The sequence below is a fragment of the Bombus terrestris genome, chromosome 8, assembly GCF_910591885.1.
Source record: "Bombus terrestris chromosome 8, iyBomTerr1.2, whole genome shotgun sequence".
Lineage (NCBI taxonomy): Eukaryota > Metazoa > Arthropoda > Insecta > Hymenoptera > Apidae > Bombus > Bombus terrestris.
This window is the reverse complement of record NC_063276.1, coordinates 640,736-663,117: the sequence shown is the minus strand read 5'-3', so window position 1 is coordinate 663,117 and position 22,382 is coordinate 640,736. Positions and strand designations below refer to the sequence as shown.

General features: G+C 37.5%; 1 protein-coding gene across 1 annotated transcript; it reads left to right on the top strand.

The window, feature by feature from the left end:
• The first annotated feature begins 1,617 nt into the window (after positions 1–1,617).
• On the top strand, positions 1,618–21,314 carry LOC100643000 (potassium channel subfamily K member 16). Its single transcript, XM_048408036.1, has 9 exons — positions 1,618–2,975; positions 4,515–4,987; positions 5,605–5,776; positions 14,337–14,493; positions 14,730–14,808; positions 14,987–15,153; positions 15,477–15,661; positions 19,190–19,339; positions 20,063–21,314. The coding sequence occupies exons 2-8, from the start codon at positions 4,679–4,681 to the stop codon at positions 19,294–19,296; spliced, it is 1,176 nt and encodes a 391-aa protein (XP_048263993.1). The 5' UTR covers positions 1,618–2,975; positions 4,515–4,678; the 3' UTR covers positions 19,297–19,339; positions 20,063–21,314.
• Positions 21,315–22,382: the final 1,068 nt, after the last annotated feature.

Sequence of the window (22,382 nt, the reverse complement as noted above, 5' to 3'; positions counted from 1 at the left end):
CATAATAGGTATTTTACTTTAAATATTTCGTATATTTTTTATAATATATGTCATACGTATTACGATACTATTTCGCAACTCGAGTAACATGCAACAAAGTGGAAAAACCCTTGTACTGATTCAGGGATTCCCCGGTTTAACGATCAACGTAATCACGCTCAAATGTTCCTTTCTCTAAGGCGCTGTTTTCCCATTCGCTAACTTCAAAATCATAATCACCGTTCATTATCATTCGCGATATTATATTAATATTTGTGAAAACGTTCTGATTACAAAATTATCTTCTACTATTTTCTCATAATTTCACATTCAACTTTGTCGTTATAATTTTAATTATAAATAGGACCCTAATTTATAATAACACTCTGTAAAACTAGTTACGAATGGAGTAAAAAATATAACAAAATTAAATATTTCTCTGGAAAATATTACTGTTTCTCTCAGAAATGTCCCCCTTTGTAAATATTCTAACGTGGATTATGATAACTTGATCCCTCTCGTACAAGTTACTTTATACCTGTTGAAAAAAAGATTCGTTTATTATCTCGTACGACAAGAGAACCTGTCTGCATCCGCTTTCTTTCCTACTAAAACATAATTTACTTTATTAAATGCTCTTCGAATAAAAGAAAAGATACTAACAATTTAAAACGTTGATTTATTCACACTCTGTAACATTTTCGCCAATTTAGTGATTACCCATGACTACTGGATTACGATAATCAATGATATTTCGAAAATTCCAAAGAGGATAGAAGAAACGCACTGTTCTTTATGTTAAATATAGCATTTACCATTATTTAATCGTTTATATCAATTATGCGCTTAAGTGTGATAAAATTAAGAAATCAATAAAAGGTGGAACAGGAGTTTATCCCCTCAGAGACACAAATCTTAAAATCGCTTTCGTATAAAAGAAAAGGAAAGAATAGCGAATGTAGCAAGCTCTTTCGCCGAAGTCTTCGTACATGTACAAATTCAAAATACATAAAACAAAGTCTCAGCAGGTGTCGTAATACCAACGAACGGTAGCATACTTACAAGACACAAGTACGCAAGAAATCGACGCCGGTGATAAATTTCAAAGGCGTGACGGAGACGTTCCGCGCGGTCGCATCTATAGGGTGTCCAGGAAGTTGCCAGTCGAACAGGTCCAGCCCCGTTGAATTCGGTTATTTTTAGCGAAACGCTATTTTCAGTTCGACGTCTACGAAGCGAGCAACAAGGAATCAGTGCACGAGAGAGCCTCGTGGTGGTTTGGCTCGGCTCGTTTTCACGCAATTATCCATGTGGATCGTGAAACACACGCCATTAGATCCTTCCGGGAAATCGAATGCCGTCGAGTGTCACGAAACATTTTAATAAAATAAATTCCGAAATAAATTATTTAGATGAAATAATATCAAGTAAATTATGACTTTGAATGGTTCAATATATGAGAGTTATTATATTAGTGGATTTTAAGTTACACAGAATTAAACACAGTTGATCAAAGGACAGTTTTTACGGCGAATAAAATTGGAGTTTGTGGATTTTGTTAACGCTTTGTGATTAACGAATTTATAATTGAAATTAATTAATTTGTCTAAAGAAATAGATGTTTGTTTCCGGAAGAATTGGCAGTAGATCGCAGAACGTTGTACTTTTTGGAGATTCGTAGTTTTCTTGGAAAAGATATATTTAAATTACGCGTAAAATTACATTTTAAGAAGAAAGTGAAGTAAAAGTGAAATAAAGAAAATTATCTTTTTTTTTGGAAAAATTATTATATTTTTCGATGAATGATTAAAAATTGATAATAACTTTGACGTAAACAGAAAGCATGGATTTCAAAAAGAGCCGTAATTCAATCGTTCATGACAATTATCGAAATGGGAAAAATCCTGGAACGTGTAAAGAGATTCACAAGGAAGAGGAATTAAAGTATCTTCTGGGAGAAAAATGATTTACAAAAAGAAACGTGCAAGTCCAATGAAGAATGGATTCACGCAGCACGTGTCAACACGTGGCGAGTCGTCTCGACAGTGTGTCTGACTCAAAGGCACAGGCTAGTCTATATTTAAAACGCCACGAGGGTATCTAAGTCACTCTGGAAATCCTGAAAAACCGAAGAAAGCGAGGAAGAAAGAAGAAAGAAGAAAACTAAAAGGTGACGCAAAGATAGAATGCAATACGTAATTCGAATGATGCTCGAATAGCTTCGATCCATAATTTTGCTTGCAAAAGGAACTAAAGAAAATTTCTAAAAATCCTTCGAATCTCCAAAGAATCGGTACGACAAAGCTGATCCATTAGCGCAAGAAGTACGATGAAAAGGCCGATAACCTGGACGACTAATTTCAAGTGATCGAAGGCGAACGAAACGAAATTTTCAAAGTCAAAAGAAAGAGACGATACATCGAAATCTCTAAAATTCGGCAGAAGCCGAATAAAGCAAAGAACAGGCATAGGTGCGAATCAAAGAAAAACAATAGGAAGGGAATGGAAATCCAAATCAAAGGGGAACAACTTGGATTAATAAGAGTGATCGAAAAATTCAAGATCGCACGATAAGATAAACGGGATTTTCGCTTCTTGAGAAATTGATCGTTCCTTCGGCGAAACGTATACTACGACCTGACAATAGATTTCGTTAAACTCGTTTTCGATTCTTGGCGGGTCGTGGACGAAGTCGATAGCAGGAGAGAGGTTGTGCATTCGAACGATATAATCCACGAAAAGGCAGAAGGGACAGGACGACTGGCGATACTGACGTTTCCCATTAAACGGGACCGTGTAATTTTGCTATTGCGCCGGGTCAGCGATCGCGTATAATCGGCGCTCCCCTTTTTAGCATTCTACCGTGTTCCTCCTATTAGTTTATCTGGAACGGATCGAGGAGGCCAGAGGTAAGGCAGACTTTTATCCGGAAACGGCCGGTCGAGGGATCGTCATGCGGGCGGACCAAGAGCAATTGGACCTTCTAACATAAACGGGTACGTTGACGAATAGGGCGTTCGCTTTCGAATGCCTGAAAGTAATGCATGTGTACTGCCCTTCGAGAGTATACCAGATACACTCGCATATTCACGATAAGATATATCTCAGTTGCCAAAGCAGAAAGTTAAGATAAATTAAGATGATAAGAGATAAAAGGATAAAAAGAACAAGGAGATGATAAAGGATGTTAAGTATTATATGTAAAATATTAACAGAGTAAATAAATTGCCAGTATGACTCTGAAGCGATTGCCTGTCCTTAGCAATATGCAATATAACGTACCTGTAAAATGATACGACGTATATGATATATCGTTATATAACACGATATATGTACTTAAAATGTATTCAGATATTTGCCTATTCCTGATCAGATAATCGAGGTTGTTAAAATAGAAAGCAATAAGCATGAGCAATAAATAACGTTGAAAGAAATAGGAAAAACGATAGGAAACATTAAATGTGTAATATTCAACAGACAGGTAGATTACGAACATGATTTTGAAACAATGTCTGTTCTTCACAGTGCATATCATTCGATATGATACAACAATACAACGATACAATATCGTTCAGAATCTAAAAGACGTTTGATACCAAAGCCGACAAGATCATAATTATAAACTTCTTCTTCTAACTTGAACCAAACTTAAGAGCATAATTAACAAATTGTATAATACGTAGAGAAAAAGGGGATGTCTCTTAAACCTCGTTCCATAGAGTCGTATAGCCAACTAAAACCCGGAAGAAGGCCAAAACTTGAAGCATACGTTTACTCCGCTCGTGTTACAGAGAAATGAAAAGGGTGGTCCTGAGCTCACGGTCGACACGGTATATGCCTGACTTCTTTTTTTATTTTACGACTGCCACCGAAATACTTTCGTAATGGTGCACGCTGAGCTAGCGTCGCGACGCGGCGTCGGGTATTTCACGCATGTTAGATCTTCGTCGCGTCCAACCGCGACAAACGACCTCCGTCATTACGCAGGAAACTTTGAAATTACGTCTCTTCCCTCGCGTTTGTTACATCTACGATCGGTTCGTTAACCTGACAAACTGACCTCTTAATAATCTCGAAATGGCTACCTTTTACCTTCAACTTTCTTTATTAGATAATCTTATAAGGATTGTCGACCCTTGAAGAAATTTTCTAGCAGACGTACGAAGAAGAGAGATAGCTTGCTTTCTCAAAGACCCTTGTACATAGAAATTCAATGCTTTATAACATTTAGTTCTCTGTAATAAACTACCAATTTCTCTATAACCCGAGCAAAGATATAAAGAACAACAAAGAAAATCTAATAAACCCTAGTAAAATTTCTGTTGCAAATTTCAACAATTTTTCTACAGATATAAACCGCGATAAGTACACCCAATATTGGCAGCGACCAATACATCCAACGCTCGAACCAACCACGCTGATCCATATCGCCCTCAAAAGGGCAACATTAATAAAGAAAGAAAAGAAAGTCCTTCGTAAAAACCTTCTAAATTGAAATAAGATCCATCTTTGAAATCTCACCAATTTCTCTACAGGTACAAAACGTCGTAAACAATAATACAGCACCATGTACGTGGAATGCTCGTAGCGGACCACTCTCGAACGGTTCGATAGAGTCAAAGTCAGAAGCGAGTAGAACGAGCGTAAAGTGTGAAAGAAAAGGCAACGATATCTCGAGTGGTCGGATGCCGGATGAAAGATGGAAGGGGATCGAGCATCGTATTCGACGTCCAACAGAAACTGGCAGCGTGGAAATTATCGGGTCCGCGGCGGAAGGCGAAGAAAACGAAGGCGGAAGCCGTGGGGCGAGAGGATCGCGGACTGGACCAGGGCTCTGATAGCCTTCCTCTTCAGCAACGTCGGTATAGTGTGCCTGGTGGTCGGATATACCATAGCCGGGGCCTTCCTCTTCACCCACATCGAGGGTAGAAACAACCTGGACATCGTCGGGGACGTGATCAGGTTGAGGAACGTGACAGCTGCCACCCTCTGGGAGCTTACGTCCAAGGTAGCCATTTTTTCTTTTATACTATTTCCGTTTTATGGTTTCGAAAGAAAATTTTACTTCAGTTGGTTTTAGTAGGTGCGAGAATCATGGTTGACGATTTTTCTTCAACCAGTGATTTATGGATTTAAAGAAAAAGGTTTGCGGAAAGGAAAAAAAGCTTCCGATATCTTTGTAAACGTCTGTAGAACATTATAGTACGTTATAATATCTTATAAACTCTTATTAACAATTTTTTTGGACTTGTCGGTAACCTTCGATCGGAGAATTTCCAACTTTTTCATTAATGTCTTCGAAACGTTTTTACGGCGATTAAATCTGGTTCATAGATTTGTGGCATAAAATGAAAGTATTTGGGTACTAGGTATATAGGTAAATTTATCGTTATTAAACAAGTAGAACGATTCTTTTTCATTAAGATGACTATTAATTTTTGAACAGCGTTCGATTTCCTTTTGCCTTATTTCCTTGCTGCATAGTTTAATGTAAAAAGTACGTTTTAAAAATTGGATTAAATTGAATAGGTGCATTTTGAAAATCGAATAAAAAATATGCATTTTGAAGAGATTAAAAACAACAAAATTCTTATCCTCTTTGTTTGCTTGGTTGGTCACGCGCAGGAGAACGTGTTTTCCGAAAGAATCTGGAAAGCGAAAGTGAAGGCGATCCTCGAGAATTATCAAAAGAAAATGGTAATGGCCATAAAGAATGGCTACGATGGCGGGGAGGAAAACAAAAGGTGGAGCTTTGCTGGAGCGTTTCTCTATTCTCTTACGGTGATCACTACTATCGGTGAGTTTACCTTCTTATTACACCTATCTGTAAGACATCTTATTAAGATATTTTTATCTCGTTGCACCTCCCATTCTTATTCAGTTTTCCACAATTTAGTTGTAAGAAAGAATTGGATTCAAAGAAAATAAAAAGGAATCTTAATTTCTTTCTTCCATTAAAGAACAGAACCATCGAGCTATAAATATCTTATTTTTATCTTCATATCCTATAACCACTCCATTTTTTGCAATTTAGTTGGAAGAAAGAAATACAAAGCAATAAGAGAAAGATGTAAGAAGAAAAAAGCAGATAAAATCTATCGAAACGTGAAACTTCTCCTCCTCGACCGTCTTTTTATTCAACTTGTTTGAAAGAAAGTGGATCCAAAAATATTAAAAAAAAGTAACAGAATTTTCATTACATACATGAAAGTTTCATTTCCTTTTTATATTTTCTTTTTTTGTTATATGATTGAAAGAAAAAAAGAGATTAAAAAGATAGCTTTATTTTTATAACGTAAACGTTTGGTTTTGATTCGGTTCTTTGAATGAAATGGATTTAAAAATGTTACAGAAAATAACAAAGTTACCGTAAGATGAATCTAAAAAGAAAAAAAACAATACTAGATATACATATAATATCTAAAAATCAAAAACCTTCGCTGTAAGACCCCCAACGCTTCTACTCTCTAGCAATGTGGATTACCATCCATTTCTGCAACTCCATTTACATGCTCATAACCACACAATAAATTACAAACACTTCTAAAAAGAAAAGAGAGAGAAATTACTCCGAGTGGGTTCAATTTATCCGCTTGCATAATCATCGTCCTTAACGTTACAAGAAAATTGTACCTACTACTCGAGAGAAGAGAAAACCGGGAGAAAAAAATCGAAAAAACAAAGGGGTGAAATAGAGGGCAGAAAGTAGAAACATACACGAGAGAAACACGACAGTTTTTGCCGGGACAAAGTTTAATGTTTCGCGTCGGACGAGCCTCGACCTGGCTAACCAGCTTGCAAAAAGAATGGTTAATGCCGAAAAGAGGAACACACGGACGCGAGTGACCTTTAACGTTTGAAATGTAGCCGGCGACTCGAGGAACGAATGTTTTCAAAGTTCCAACGAAGGAAATTGCGATCCAGTTTACCTGTGACCCGCTGGATAAATCTGTTTGCTAGGTTTGGTCCAGCAAGGACCAAACAAAATTGGATTAAGATCTGTGTATGTAAGAGCGTAAAGGGAGATGCGTTTTATTTTATTTCTCTTCTTTTCTTTTTTTATAAGCTAGAGGATATTTACGCGTGTTCTCGTCAGCGTGAAAGATAGAGCCTTGGATCTCGCTCTTAAAATATGGAATTTGAATAAATTATAGCGTTCTGTGAGGCTAACGGCTTATTTTAAGCTAAGGGCGTGAGGATATTACGCTTTATATAAAATACTGTGACGCGGAAGAAGGAAAAGTTCGTTTCGTGAATGCTAAACGAATATAATTTCTTTCTCATTGCAATTACGGTTTTCCTCCTGTAGTTGGTCAGTTACGTTAAGGTTTACTGATTTCTGATTTCAACGGGACACAGGGAATCAGAGGATTAATTAATCAGGAATACGATACACAGTGTCGATCGGAAGATCGATTAAGATCAACGTCGCAGGGAGTAGCTTCGTTAATCTCAGGAGGTCGACCGATCGGTGACTCAGCTCGGCCGTTAATTAATTTCCGGCCTAACGAACTCTCTCGTGTATGATTCGCAGCTTGTCGGCTGTCTTCTATGTATACCAAAATCGCTTCCCAGTAACGGCCGCGCCGATTTCTCGACATCCAGGAAATACGAAACTGTCCAACCGGTGTAATTAAGTTCTTCCACTTTTTCCCTTTTCGTAGTTGCTTTAGATATTTTCCGTCTCTTGGAATACACGCTTGGCTCCGAGAAGTATCGATTTAAAGGAAATCCGTTGATGGTTTATCGATAAGAAAAGATAAAATGGTGCGTCTTAATTAAGTTACTTTTGAAGTTTTAATTCTGATGGGAAAAGTAGGCGTTTCGGGAGAAAAATAACTCGCGTCTTTCGATAAAGCCTTTTTTCAACTTTGTTCGTTAAAAAATATTCAAGAAATCTCAGGAATATTCGAGAAACTAACAAAATCATCCAAATTCGTCAAATAAATTGTTCATAGAGAACAGATATTTATTGCAATATCGGATACGAATCCTTTGTTCGTTCTATCTTAAATTTCTAATTATTATTAAATTTTTTATCATTTTTTAATCATCTCTAAAGCTTTCCTCGTTTTTTGTAACGATAAAAATGTTTCAATACCGATGTGAATTGATCGAAAAAGAAATAACAGATGATATATCGCCTTAATAACGCTTAATGCACTAAGAAAACGATAAAAAAAGGGGGTTCTAGTAGTTTGTCAAGAAAACGTGGTGATACAGTATCGGCTTAGATTGTTTGTCGAGCGAAGTATACTCAAGACAGGAGTACCAAAACAGGAATACGAAAACGCGTTAGCCGGAGGAATTAATTATACGAAAAAGCAGCGGGATTCGGCACCGATTGTCAGACGACTTAAAGGATGAAGTCGATAACGAGGCAGACTGGTTTACACGAGAGACTTCGGCTGAGTTTACCTGCAAGTTTGTTCCTCGTTACAGAAATTGCACGTCGTTCGATCATTTGGGTACACACAAACCCCGTTAAATCCCGTTAAAGTTTCGTCGGACTATTATCTTAACTGAAACTCGCTTGGTCAAAAGAGAGAGGCCCGCTAGTCGTAGTTAAAAATATTCCAAGATCACAGATCATTTACCTTCAACGTCTTCAACGCGTATAAACCAATGGTTTTACAGATGGTCCAAAAGTACAGAAATAATTTTTATCGAGGGAGAGAAGTTATTGTTAAATATAGAATCTAAGAATATTGGTTCTTGGATTATTTTTTGAAAGAGAAGATTTGTTACTGGCTTTTTTGGTTTCTTTATAAAAGATATTTATTCCTATAGAGAGCTTTTTATAAATTTAACGCGTACGAGTTTGTTTCTTTGGATTTTATTTTTACAACGAAATAAATGCCTCCTTTAGATAACAAAATTTCGTTTCCCCCGCTCGTGAAATTGAGTAGAGTTTCGAAGAAGATTTTTTGTCATCCGTAAGATTAAAATCTATATGTTAAAGAAATACTCTGATAGCCAAATCTGACGAGCTAAACATAGACGACGCGATGTGACGGAAATCGACCGTAGCACGACCTTCGCTCGATGATCTTCGGAGGTCGCTTCGAATATGAGTCAATTAATTTCCGATTCAGCGTCGTTGACCGCGTTTTCGAAGGACGTGTTTAGCCCGACCCAACGACAGTCTGTTCCACGCGATAAAACCGAAAATCCACGATTAAAAACTTTCCAGCGATTTTAAATCCGAATAATTTCGCTGTTCCATGTACACTGTCGCTTAAAAGTATGCGAACGATTGTTTATTTTTGACAAAATGTAATTTAGTTAGAAAGTTATAAGTAGAAAAACCCAGAATGATTTTAATCTTTATTAGAGCTATCGCACGATATTACGACGCGATAAAACTTTTATTTACAGTTTACAGACGTTTTACAGATTAGCGTACAGTAAACGAATTCACAACTACAAGCGTTACTACTTAAGCGGTTCACTATCCTCCAAGCAGTTCTTGTCGAGTAACAGATAGGATAAAAAAAAGATTCACGATAAATTCCGAGGAGAATCGCGTACGAAGGCAGACCAGATTCACGAAAGTTTGTTTCCATAGGGAGATCAAAATACGAAAAAACCACGGTATCGGTATAACGAACGCGACCATTCGACGCGCAAATCATTCATCAACGGAAAAATCCCCTGAAAAAGGAATAGCTAATCGATCGTTGAAACATTTATGCGAGCCTCGCGAAATACCTGCTGGTATACCGAACATGCTGCACAATATCTTGCGATTACTCTAAATATTGCCAGGCTCTAAATGTTACAGACTCGACGAATCCAATCGTGATCGTCCAGTTTTCGTAATAGTGGAAAGGAAATCATTCCATTCATCGGCGTGTGTAACGTATTATTACACCCGCTGCACTTACCTCTTGCACAAAAACGGCACTCGAATTTTCCTGATCGGTAAGTCTAATTCACCGCAGGAAGGTAAAAGGCAAAGCTTATCTTTTAAATCTTATCCGAATATATGAAATCACTTCGTATATTACTGAAACACCATTAAAAGAATTCCAACACTTTGCCGAGGTTCCTCCAAAGGCAACGCAAAATGAAGTAAATAAATGCTCTTCACGGGAGCGCGGTTTGTTGGAAACGTCATTAGAGCTGAAAGCCATATATTACATATTCATGAAGTTTAATGAAATTAGTAGCAGTGTACTTTAGGAAAGTTCATTGATGCTTATTACCTGGCTAGTTATCTTTGTCCTCGGCTCTATGCATAAGGGGGCAATGCTTGGCTTGCAGTCAATGAACAAAACAGGACTTAGTAGCGAGGAAAATTGGAGGAGTGGAGGAGAGGGAGTGACGGTGGTTAATTAATAAGGCAATGGAGAGCGAGTGCCGCATCCCCGAGTGTGTGTAGGGGATAAGTGCGGCGAATGTACATAATATATCGCTAATGCCGATGAATGGAACGATTTCCTTTTCGCTATTACGAAAACTGGACCATCACGATCGTGTTGGTCGAGTCTCGAACACGTGTGACAATATCTTACGCGTAACGCTAATAAGTCTTACGGTTCAGCTGGGCTATAATTCACGCTTATTATATGTACTCGAATGGCTATTCGAAAAATTAAATGACGTAAATAATAGTACGTTCTAAGCTAAATTTAACGTCGACTATGATACTTCTTTTTTAGGCAAAAACAAAAGAAGGCCACTGGCGTTGGTAGATCGAGGGAGTTAACGAGGGGAACTTTTATCGCGTTACAGACGATACAGGTATAGGTGAGCGCGCGTGCACGCGACCTTTCAATTAATTCCCGGGGGCCTCTCGTCCCTTCCTCGCCCATGTCCCATCACCCTCTTCTGGGTTCGAGACGAGACCCAGCTATCCACTTTATCTCAACCGTGATTACAGGCTAGCAGCATCAGCCTAAAAGGGTAGGCTAGTCGACAGGCAGATCGATTCGCGAGCCGACCGTAGCCCGGCTAACGATAACCGCTTTCCGAACGTGTGAAAATTTTCGAGGACACGCCAATTTAATCGCTACTACAGTGGTGGACTTGCGTTGTACAGGGTATGCGGGGATCGGATAGTCGATCGATGGTAGTACCTTATATCCTGTTCGATTTGGAGTAATGTTCAGGCCAGTGGCTGTTAATGTAGCGTATGCGCAAAAACTTTCAAGAATACGCCGATTCCTTACTAAAATGTTTATAATTTTATAAAATATGTTGAATATTTATGTCACTCTTTCCGTTTATCGATATATGGATAATGGTGGGCATAGAACCACGTTTCTGTGAGATTCATAAAGATACGAATTACTATAAAAATCTATAATCTACTCGGAATACCGATATATATATATATATATATATATATATATATATATATATATACTTGTAATTCATTGATAACGGCACATCGATTAATCGCAAATGGAATACGAATTAGCGTTTCGCGGTAAAATGATCAGAGTCGTCAAAGGGAGCACTCGGAAGTTTCGTGGACCGATACGAAACGCATAAATCATCGAGGATCCGCGTAATCAGCGTCGCGTGGCGCTCATTGACGGATCGAGGACATTAGTGACAGTGTAACATGACGCAAAGGAATTATTGGTGATTAACCGAAAGTACCGGGAACCGATGTGTCTTGGTAGGCCAACGGGACGTGCTCGTTACACTAGAACCGGATAATTTCACCGTGGGTCAACCAATCAATTATCAAGATTAATCGCAGCACGCTCGATAATTTGCGACAACGCTTTATTTGACCAGCGAATTTATTAATAATTCGACGTAATCGATAGTAGTCTCTCTTGTATTTCTGACTCTTTCCGTTACGATAGAACCTTGACTACCCGAATTTAATCACGCTATATTAGACCGTCGAATTTTTCAAATAATCAATTATACATACAATCGTATAGTAATTACATCGATGCGTAAGTAATATAAGTAATTTTGTAACAAAGTGCAGAATTTTTAGTTTTCGAGTCAGATACACAGACTTCGCTCGTCGGTAGTTGTACGTAGATTTTCGCGACTAACTGTATATTCGTCTTAGCGTTTATTTAATACAATTTTGTAGCTTTTCCTTTTACTACGATTATTATTACTATACAATTTTGTTGAATGTATAATAATATCGTATAATAATACATAGTTTTATTAAAAATTATACTACTTCTCAAACCTAACTTTGAAACATAATCTTGTCAAAAATAACTTGGACCAAATTATAAACTCAGTGCCATGTTTTCATAAAACGGTTGAATGTCGCGAAGAAAAATTCTCAAGAGGTTGGTACTTAATGGAAAATTCAATAAACGGGAAGAAAACGCTCGGTATCAGCACTTACAAAGACATAAGGTCCCTCGAAATCGCTTTACCACAGGAATTTAATCACCCAGCACCGTTCTCCAGGCCGGATACCGGAAACCCAAAGCCTCTGACGGCTCGCGCAGCGCTAAACAAATCATCGTGCCGTGAATCGCCGATAAATTATAATAAAGCGGCTTGGAACGTAAATACTGCGAGGCTGGTTTCCGGCTGTATTGGCCTCTCCGTGCTCTCCCGGTGTTTTCGAGATATCGATGTTTTCCGTTTTCACGCATACGCGTTCTCGCTACATACACAAAGTGGATCAAGTATCTATTCTATACAACGTGGGTCTAAATTCGTAGTACGAGCGAAGCTACGAAGATTCTATGGCTCGAAACAAGACGAAAATCAAGAATAACAAAATTATGTCGAAGGTTTCATTTTTGTGAAAATGGACTTTGGAAAGCTGCCAAGTACGCGTGTACTTGGCTAATTCCCGATTGGGTAAGAGCGGTTCTTGGAAAATTAAAAATTCCATAACTAACAACTTTGAAAATTTGAAAATCGTTGAAACAAACAGTTCAGAAATATCGAGATTTCGAAGTTTCACGAACAAAAGATTTAGAAGATTGTAAATTTCATAATTTAGACATTTGAAAACGTGAAAATTTTTGAATTCAAAGATTCGGGAACTTGGGGATGTAGAAACATAACAAACGAGAGATTCGACAAACTAGAAATTCGGAAATTTAGAAGTTTTTCGATTCAAAGGTTCGGATATTTGGAAATTTAGAAATGTAACAAACAAAAGATTCGGAAAATTGGATATTCGATAATTTAGAGGTCCAGAAATTAAAGAATTTGTAGTTTGAAAATGTAGAAATTTGAAAAATTAAAGAATTTATCGGTTTGTAGATTTAGAATACGAGAATTTTCAGAAGTTTGCAGAAGTAGCGGCAAAAATCTAGACGTCAGACGCCAGAAAGCAATGTAAAAAGGGTAAACAACTTTAACGTCCACGATTCTCGGATATTCACGGCTCTTTTCGCCTTTCGTAATCCTTCGAATACGATCCGTAATTTGATGGAACGAGATTCCCAGAAGGGTTGCTCGTAAAATCTCGGCTGGAAAATGATCGTAGGCGATATCGTCGGAAACTTTTGACTTCCCTTCAGCGATCTTTACGACGCTCGACAGGTGTCGAAGGGTCGACGGTAACTTATAGTCGATTAAGTAATTAATATCGTACTCTCGCGAGAACACGCTCGATCAGGCATTCCTTTCTTTTTATAGTCAACGCGCGTTCAACTTTACACTTGGTGACTGACGACCGTTGATTCCGAGAGGGGATTTTAATTAAAATACTCGCGGTTGATGCCGTTACAAAATGTTACCGAACTGTAGATAAGATCAGGTTCTTTTTTTTTTTTATTGGGATTTTCTAAATCGAATCTGCTTAAAGATTATAGATAGATGCAGTAACTCGCGAAAGTATTCGAACATTTACCACAGAAAAGGATATAGTAGAACTCCATTTATCAGAACTTGTCGGAGAACAAACAGTTTATATACAATTGGAGTTCGTATAATAGGAGCTCGTCAATTATCTCTACCATTTACCATTTTTCGCTCATATAATAGGAGCTCAGGTTCAGATAAATGAATTCAACCGGCAAAACTTCATTTAATCGGGCATTAACTAAAATTTTGTTCGGACAAACGGAGTTTATATAAACAGAATTCTACTGTAAATTTATCGCGCCTCTTATTACAATATCATGAATGACTCGACAGATTATAGAGATCCATAATTGAACGTAAAATCGTTATGTAATTGTGAAGATGATGAATCAAGTTCAGAGCGTGATTACGTTATTGTACTATATTTGTTATAACAGTCGTTATCATAATCTGATGCTTTTAACACGACTAAGAACGAGAGAAAGACACAGTCGATACATTTTTTTTCACGAACGAGTGAAAATTTACGTGTTCGTGGCTTTTTTCAATGAGACGAAAGGAAGGATACGGAAGAAACGGCGACTTTTCTTGTTTCATAGGTTACGGAAACATTTGTCCAAAGACGAAATGGGGCAAAGTGGTGACCATAGTGTACGCCATAATAGGCCTGCCACTTTTCTTGCTATATCTAAGCAACATCGGTGACATTCTTGCGAAAAGCTTCAAATGGACCTACGCTCGTTGCTGTCTGTGCAAGTAAGTATTCTCCTTTTCCTCTTATATCGTTTTATTTCATCCATTTCTACTTTTATTTGATCGTTAACGGAAACCTTAAAATTCGATTCGTAAAACCATCGTTGTTAGGTCAATCTACTTAATTGTTCAAGGATTAAAGAAATTTGCTTTTTCTTTTCTTTTAGATCCAGAGAATTCTGGTACTTTTGCTTCTTTTTCCTTCGATAGGGATTTTTTCTTACTTTTTTTCTTTAAAGATGTCGCAGAAGGCCATTAGAGACGATGCCAAGAGGAAATACTCACGATGACGCGGATGTAAGGAGAAATCATTGGCAAGTAAGTTTCGTGTTAAAATTTCGTTAACGTGTGCTCGTAAATTGATATACAAATTCCCTTTGTATTAGAAAAGTAATATTTGCGAAAAATTCTGTACTCGCGCAAAATTCTCAGACAAATAATTATAAAATCAGGAAACGGTAGAATTTTACGATGATATAGAGACATTTGTCGATAGATGGTTGACATAGATGGAAGAGAAGTTGATTCGTTCAGCGTGGACAAGAATATTTCCTTGGAAAAACACGATACGAAAGAGGAAAATGACGATGACAGTAATAGCAGTAGTTATGATCCTCAACAAGTCACCGTACCTTTGACACTATGTGTCGCCATAATGGTCGGGTGAGTCGTTAATATTTAACTAACCGGTATTTACAAGTACTTTTGACCAAGTAAATGATTGAAACATATAAATATCGATAAATATTGAAACATGTAATAAATACAGTTCTGTATCGAGAGGCTCGCGCGTTGATATCCGCTACATGTAAATTAGAAAGAGCTGAAATATAATAATATACACGTAACGTCTACATAGATCTTAATATTCTTGGCAAAGAAAATTTCCTTTTCTGATAATCACAGACACGAATTAACAAATTCGTTGATCTATCGAAAGAGAATCGCGATTACGAACGATCGTGTCATTTGGAGGGACTTTTCAGGTACATTTGGGCCGGAGCCATCTTGTTTTCCGAATGGGAAGACTGGAACATGTTGGACGGTTCTTATTTCTGCTTCGTCTCCCTGTCGACCATAGGTTTCGGCGACATCGTGCCGGGTGACAAAATCTACGCGGCCCAGGGCCTCGATTTATCCTTCATCTTCTGCTCCATGTACCTAATGCTCGGTGAGTGCAGACCGACCTCACAATTTTATAGGTTTCGACGTTTAATGCTTCCAATTCCCTACGGACATTCACTTTTTCCATCCTCGTCCACTTTTGTCTTCTTTCTCTTCTCCTTTCTATCTTTAGATAAATAAAAATCACTTGCATTCGCAAAGTTTTCGAGTTACCAATTCGTAAATTGTGTCGTAAATGAATCACAAAAATTTTATTCCACATTTCCCATCTAGCTGTTTCTCATCTGTCTCGGTTTGCAGCAATCTTTAACGTATACGGATATCGCGTTCTTAATTTTTGTATAACATTTCAGAATTTTGATACACTTAACTTGCATATCATTTAAAATATTTAAATTATATTCCAGCAAAGGGATTCTCGATATTCGCAATATCAAATAAAATAACAATAAATAAAATATCAAATATCAAATAAAAAGAAACACATGAAATTGTACGTTAGATAAATACAATTTTATATCGTTTTTTTTTTTAAGAAATAAAATCTATGTATAGTACAGTGGATATTATACTTTTTATCTTTCGAATATTAAAACAATTTCCCCTTTCAAATATTTGACATTAACATTTACAAGACTTTCAAAATAAACGAAATTCAATTTTAATCAAATACACATGTACCTATTAAATTTTCAATATCATTTTTCTGAAAAATAAATTGACGAATATTTTTCATTTTTTTTATTTTTATTTTTTTTTTCATAAAGGTCCACCACTTTTCCTAGATACCATCTACGACAAGAGTAACCTCCCGTATAGATCTTTGAGTCCACTAGACGAGTGTTTCGTCTCGTGTCCTGTTTGAATTGATATTTATGAAAGGGTTGAACTACGTCATCGTGACGAAATCCTAACGGCAGTTAATGTGTGTCGCGATTTAATAGTTCTATTCAGGCCGATTTCCAAGCACGTGGACTTGACGACACGACAACGAACGTTTCGCTTAACAACGTTCTCGTTGATCCGATTCATTGAACGAATAATGTAATACAAGCTCAGAGGAACTGCGCGCTCCATTTTATCCTATAAATAAACGCATTTACGAACGATCGATTTCGATCCACGTATTGATCCCGACAGAGACGACTGCTTCTACCGTGATTTATCACTACGTCATTCAATCGTGTTTGAAATTTGAGAACAGATTGCTATTGTTCCCCTTGTTTTATCCGTTTCTGTGATCGGCACATCACGGAAATCAGTTTCTCACTTATTTTTATAGAACGAATTATATTTCTTTATTTCTGTACCTTTTTTTGGCAAAGTGCAAGGTGAATGTTGATGCAGATGCTGCTTTCAACGTTTTTTCTTTTTCAAATATCGAATATATATTCCATATCTTGGTATATTCGCAAATATGTACGAGATGTACAGTCTCGAAGCAGCCATTTTTGTGGCATTTTCAATAATCGCACGAAAGAACGTTGGAAACAAAAATTGCTCGGCCTCGACTTGGCTACAAACTGCGGTAAAGGAATTTTTCAAAAATTTGCTTTCTCCATAAACTAGGTCTAAGGATTGTACACGCTGTATAGGCGCGTGTATATTTTCTTCGCTTCGAACGATCGAGGTTTGAACGTTCGTCATCCGTCATCCGAAGATCAAATATTTTTTTCAAGCTTTTTTCTTACAATCGTTTCATCTTTGTTAACGAAACGCTTCGTTTACGTGATCGGCTTTTATTAGAATATTCATTAATTAATCATCAGAGCAGAAACCGACGAATCTCTTTAATCCTAAAAGCTTCGTGGAAAAAAGCCGCGGAACGAATGAAAAATAAAATCGTCCACTCCATCGATCAGAAAACTATCGATGCACGGCACACCAACACATATTTGAGCAAGTTTTCGCTGGACGAACACCGAAACCGTCGCCGTAATTGTTTCTTTGGCAACGTGACAATTGGATCGCCGCGGATTTCCGATGGAAACACGATGTCGCGTGGCCAGACTTGGTCGTTTTCAAAGAGATCGACAGCTTTAATTTGGCCAACGGTACAAAATATTCACTTCAAACGGTATCCATTCGCTGGTTAAATTTCCACAGAGGGCATATAACGATAATATCACGTATAAATAGAATATTTCGTAAAAATGTTTGTCGAAAAATTCAGATTATGATACAAATTCCGATAGTGGTTTATTTTAGATTCTTTAGTTTTATCGATTCCCGAAATTGAAACTTGGAATCGAGAGTTTAATACGAATTTGTCCGTCTTTGTCTTTATCCAATTTTTCAAAAATTCACGAGAATTTTATATATTTTGTCCTGTCAGCCGTCAAGAGGTTGAAGTACTCTAAACCGTAAGCTTTTTAATTTTAATCTTTGCAAAATATTATATTATATTTACGCACCTTTTCCTAACCATGTTATCTAAATCGTTCACGCTGTTAAAAACGCTTTTGTCCACGAGATTTATCTTGTTTTAATCATTCTAAGAAATTTAGCGAAACGTAGGTCATCGATGGCCACTCGATGATAAATAAAAATCTTCTGTCGTTTAAAATTCGTCGACTCTTCGATGCTCGCACGACCGTAGGTGCACACTTACGCGGTGGCGTGGTTAATGAATCGAGGGCCAAAGTGTCGCGAAGCGTGTCAAGGGTCAGGAGGATCGATTGCTTTTTAGCCGTCCGCCACTTTGTACGTGGCCAGACAAAAGTTTGACAACTAGCCCGAATTCTTCTTTCTATTTTAGCTTTTTTGAGGTTTACCCCGTGTCGTATCACAGGTAGTAGAGAAATTCGATTTTTCGATTGGCGTTTATGCGGCAATGGGAACGAGTCTCTTTGAAGCGGAGCTTTTTTCGAGTAGCGAATCGAATCCACGGCCATTTTATAGTCGTTCCTGTCTGAGCGTTGGTTTACGTCGAATGGACGTCGATCGAGCATGGATATTATTATATTATAGTACTATAAAAAAAAAGAAAAAAAAATACAAAATCGTGCTATAATACAAGAATCGTTCAAGAAACAAAGGAAATATAATTCTTTGTTTCAAGCAGAACAGATCTTTTTGTTTATTCTGCTTTCCTTTGGAACGACGCTAGACATTGTTATATTATAATGTTCCAAGGAATAGAAAATTATACTACAAGTACTCTTCGAGAAACAAAGAAAGTCTCGAGTCTTTTCGTTATTATAGCACGCGGATATTATTATAGCACAATAGTTTGGCAAATAGAAAATTGCGTTATAAAAATCCTCGAAGAAACAAAGAAAGTATGATTTTTTGATCTCAACGCGTCAAGTCTATTAATTTCGAAAGAATATACGAGGACAGATTGAAAAGTTTTCAACCCGCTCTCCTAATGAAACAATCTACTCACCTTTTTCGCGAGAATTCTCTTTACGTGTAAATTCAAAGATTCGCGAAACTAACATAAACCGAATGTAACTTTCATTTACAAAGGTAAACATTTGCAAAGCAAAAAGTAGCACTGAAAGTAACATTAACTTACCAGTAGGCACAAGCGTCATTAAAAATAGACTAATAGCAAAGTAATACGTTTTAGGTATGGCATTGATCGCGATGTGCTTCAACTTGATGCAAGAGGAAGTGATCGCGAAGGTGCGCGCGTTCGTGCGTACTATTAAATACATATTCCGATGCGACAGGTGACCATAACCGGTCTCAGCCACGTTCTGCTCCTCTACGACGCTCGGTAAGTCGAAACTCGTTTCGTTTTATTCATGATACACAGTTTCGTTCGAAGCAAATCGTACTTTGAGATTGGTCCTCCAGAGAACACGCTGTCCGAACGAATCGGAAATTTAAGTAGACGCGCGTCAGGTGTCAGAAATATTTCCAAGAAAACGCGAAATATTAGAAATCGCGTGATTTTGATGGAAAGAAAAGGATATAAGAATAATTTATTTATTAACGCAATAATTCACTGATTTATTTATACGTAGTAGGTAACGACGATGTCGATACTTTTGTCGACGTTTGTAACTTTATGCACAATATATAAAAAGACTAGTCAAAATATCCAATGTTCCCATGCCTTGTTTTTATGCAAAGATTTCATTTTCGATTATTTGATTTTCCATCCTAAACGTATAAACTAAAATGTCACAAAAGTCGTGTTTCTTAATTTCATTTCGTTTAGCCTTTTTCAAGTTTTGACAGCTTTTAATTCGCTCGAAGCTCGCTCGTATCGAAAACGGAACACGGGTGGACAGCTCTCTAGTAAAATTACGAAAAATAAGAAACTAAAGAAAAAAAAAAAAAACAATTGTGGAAATGATAAAAAGTAATTCGCTTTAGGAGGAATTGATCGATTTTCTGTTATAAATAGCGAACAGTGAAAGATAGAAAAAATATGTTACAGACGAAAGTTACTTCTTTGAATTATCATTTGGTAAAATATTTATCAATGTTACAGCGAGTTATAACGTAAAATCGGAAGATGGCCGGATTTTCAGTGGTCAATTTCATCCCCTTGCTACGGCGAATTTGGGCAGCAAAGAAAATTACACGATACATACCTATATTTCACGTACATCTACATATCCCCAGAGTTCTATAATTTTTTCAATTTGCGAACTGGGAACTTTACCACGTTAGACAAATTCGCTACAGAAAATTTCACCAAAGAAATCTAGAAACTAGAAAAGAAAAAAGAAGGCACAGAATTTTCTACGTTTCTCTACGCTGCGAATTAATTTGTAACAACTTTCACGACAGGATCACGATGACGATTCAATAACTCGGTATCGAACGGAATTCGCGTTATGCCTTAATCTCGCCTTAGAGAAAACCACAGAAATCCTTGGGACGCGATAAATACGATATACGCGCGAGCTATTTTCGAAAAAATGTGCCGTCTTCCGGCGAAAGCACGCGGCGCGAAGAAACGAGGAGAGAAGTTGTTTCTCTTGGCGGCGAATCGCAGAATAGATAAAGAAGAAGCAAAAAGGAGATAGTAGGTGAAAAATGAAGCCTTCTTTCGAGAGGAAATATAATGGGGGCGTGAAGCGATCGATCGACGGGAATTTAGCGCGCCGAAAGATCGAGCTGAAACGCTCGTTTACGCTTTCAAAGACATTGCTTTCATTTCCTCCGAGCGATGGAATATCCAGCCGGGGCAAAGAAAAGCGTTAAAAATGGAAGATTTCATTATTATGCGACACCGTCTACAGTTTCATTAAATACCCAAGTTATTAACCGGGGTTATTAATTTTGTTCCTCGCTTTTGTTCTTATTACGAGATTTATAATTGCATGGAAAATTGTGGATGGATGTGATTAAAATCTTTCTCATTTTGCTCTCGAAGAATAAGATTTAACAATCTGGCCACTCTTGCGCGATAATTAACCAAATAATAATTATAGAAATTGGAAACTAGAAGCACGTTGACATCGGCAGACGCGAATCGGCGAATCTTGTGTTTTTCGAGCGTTACCGACGGCAGACGTAAAACGACGTTTTTTATTTTTTCAAGCGTTGCCGCATATTCCATTTGCATACTTGTCTTGCAAAATTGCGCGGCAGAGAAGACTAGACTAGCTGCTTGCGGCAGCGTACCGACCTCAAAGTCTTAATTAGGATCACTTTGGCTATGATAAGTAGCAAAATAAAAAACTCAATAAACTCTTCCGGTATTCGTACAACTTATAAAAAAGAAATATATTTGTATATAAATTTCTAATTACAAATATTTTAGATAATTTTACTGAAAGTGACGAAGAAGCTGGTAGTTTCCACGCGCTATCGCCTTAATACGTTCTTCTAGAGAATAGAACTCGGAAAAAATGACTTCGAGGAAAGAAAGTCATAAATCATAACGCTCGTTGTTCTGAAACAACTAACTTTATCCTACAATTTTTTGTATCGGCAGAAATAATTATGGTATCTATAGGTGCAAGACAAACGACTAACGCTTCGGACAGTCGACAAAAAAGATGGAGAGACAATGGCTTAAAATACGTTGCCACAAGTATTCGCAAACGTTTGGAGATTGATAAAATCATCTAAAAATTCCTCTTTCTCAAATACACTTTTATACGTGTACGTTGCTTTTTCGCTAAGCCTCTCGAGTACTCTGCCGATATATGTATACGGTATACAGTGATAGTGGAATATCCTCTTGAAACGATGGGCTGCTTTCTCAGAAAGCGAAGAAAGAAAACGCTTATGCTTATTTTTCTCGGCCAGGCTTCTGTGTGCTCGTTCCAAAGATGCACTAATGCCTGATTTCTTCGAGAAGAGTTTCGTGGTCGTCGCTAAAGCGACTTCACCCGGGGCTATGTCTCTCTAAAGCGGCCTTTAATGGCCGAAAAAGACGACACGGTCTAACGAAAGTTCGTGATATTCGCTGATTCGCTGGCAACACTCGAGACATCCTCGACGCATCTTCGAAAAACCTATTCTACTCCAAATAGGAAGGTTTATTTAAGTCGTAGAATTTCAGTGACCATTCGCTTCCTGCATACTTTGAGCAAAGAAGAACGATTTCTTACAGGTTATCACAAATATATTTCCAAATATAAATTGCGTTGCTTCAAACACTGTATTAAAGCATCAGGTAGCTAACGCTACGATATACACTCACCGAAAAGATCATGAAACAGTGGATTAAAAGATTAGAGTAGAAAGTTAGTGAATGACGGCCGTGTTCTCGCGAAGGGGTACACGCGTGAAAACTATGATTCTATCAGAATCGACGCGACGTTTGTTGGACAAACAGCGAAGAGAAAAAGATG

Bases quoted from the DNA above. Each gene is read 5' to 3' on its own strand.
- LOC100643000 (XM_048408036.1), top strand. From the start codon at position 4,679: ATGGAAGGGGATCGAGCATCGTATTCGACGTCCAACAGAAACTGGCAG. The intron at 5,777-14,336 runs GTGAGTTTACCT...CTTGTTTCATAG, and splicing joins TACGGTGATCACTACTATCG to GTTACGGAAACATTTGTCCA. The intron at 14,494-14,729 runs GTAAGTATTCTC...TTTTCTTTAAAG, and splicing joins GCTCGTTGCTGTCTGTGCAA to ATGTCGCAGAAGGCCATTAG.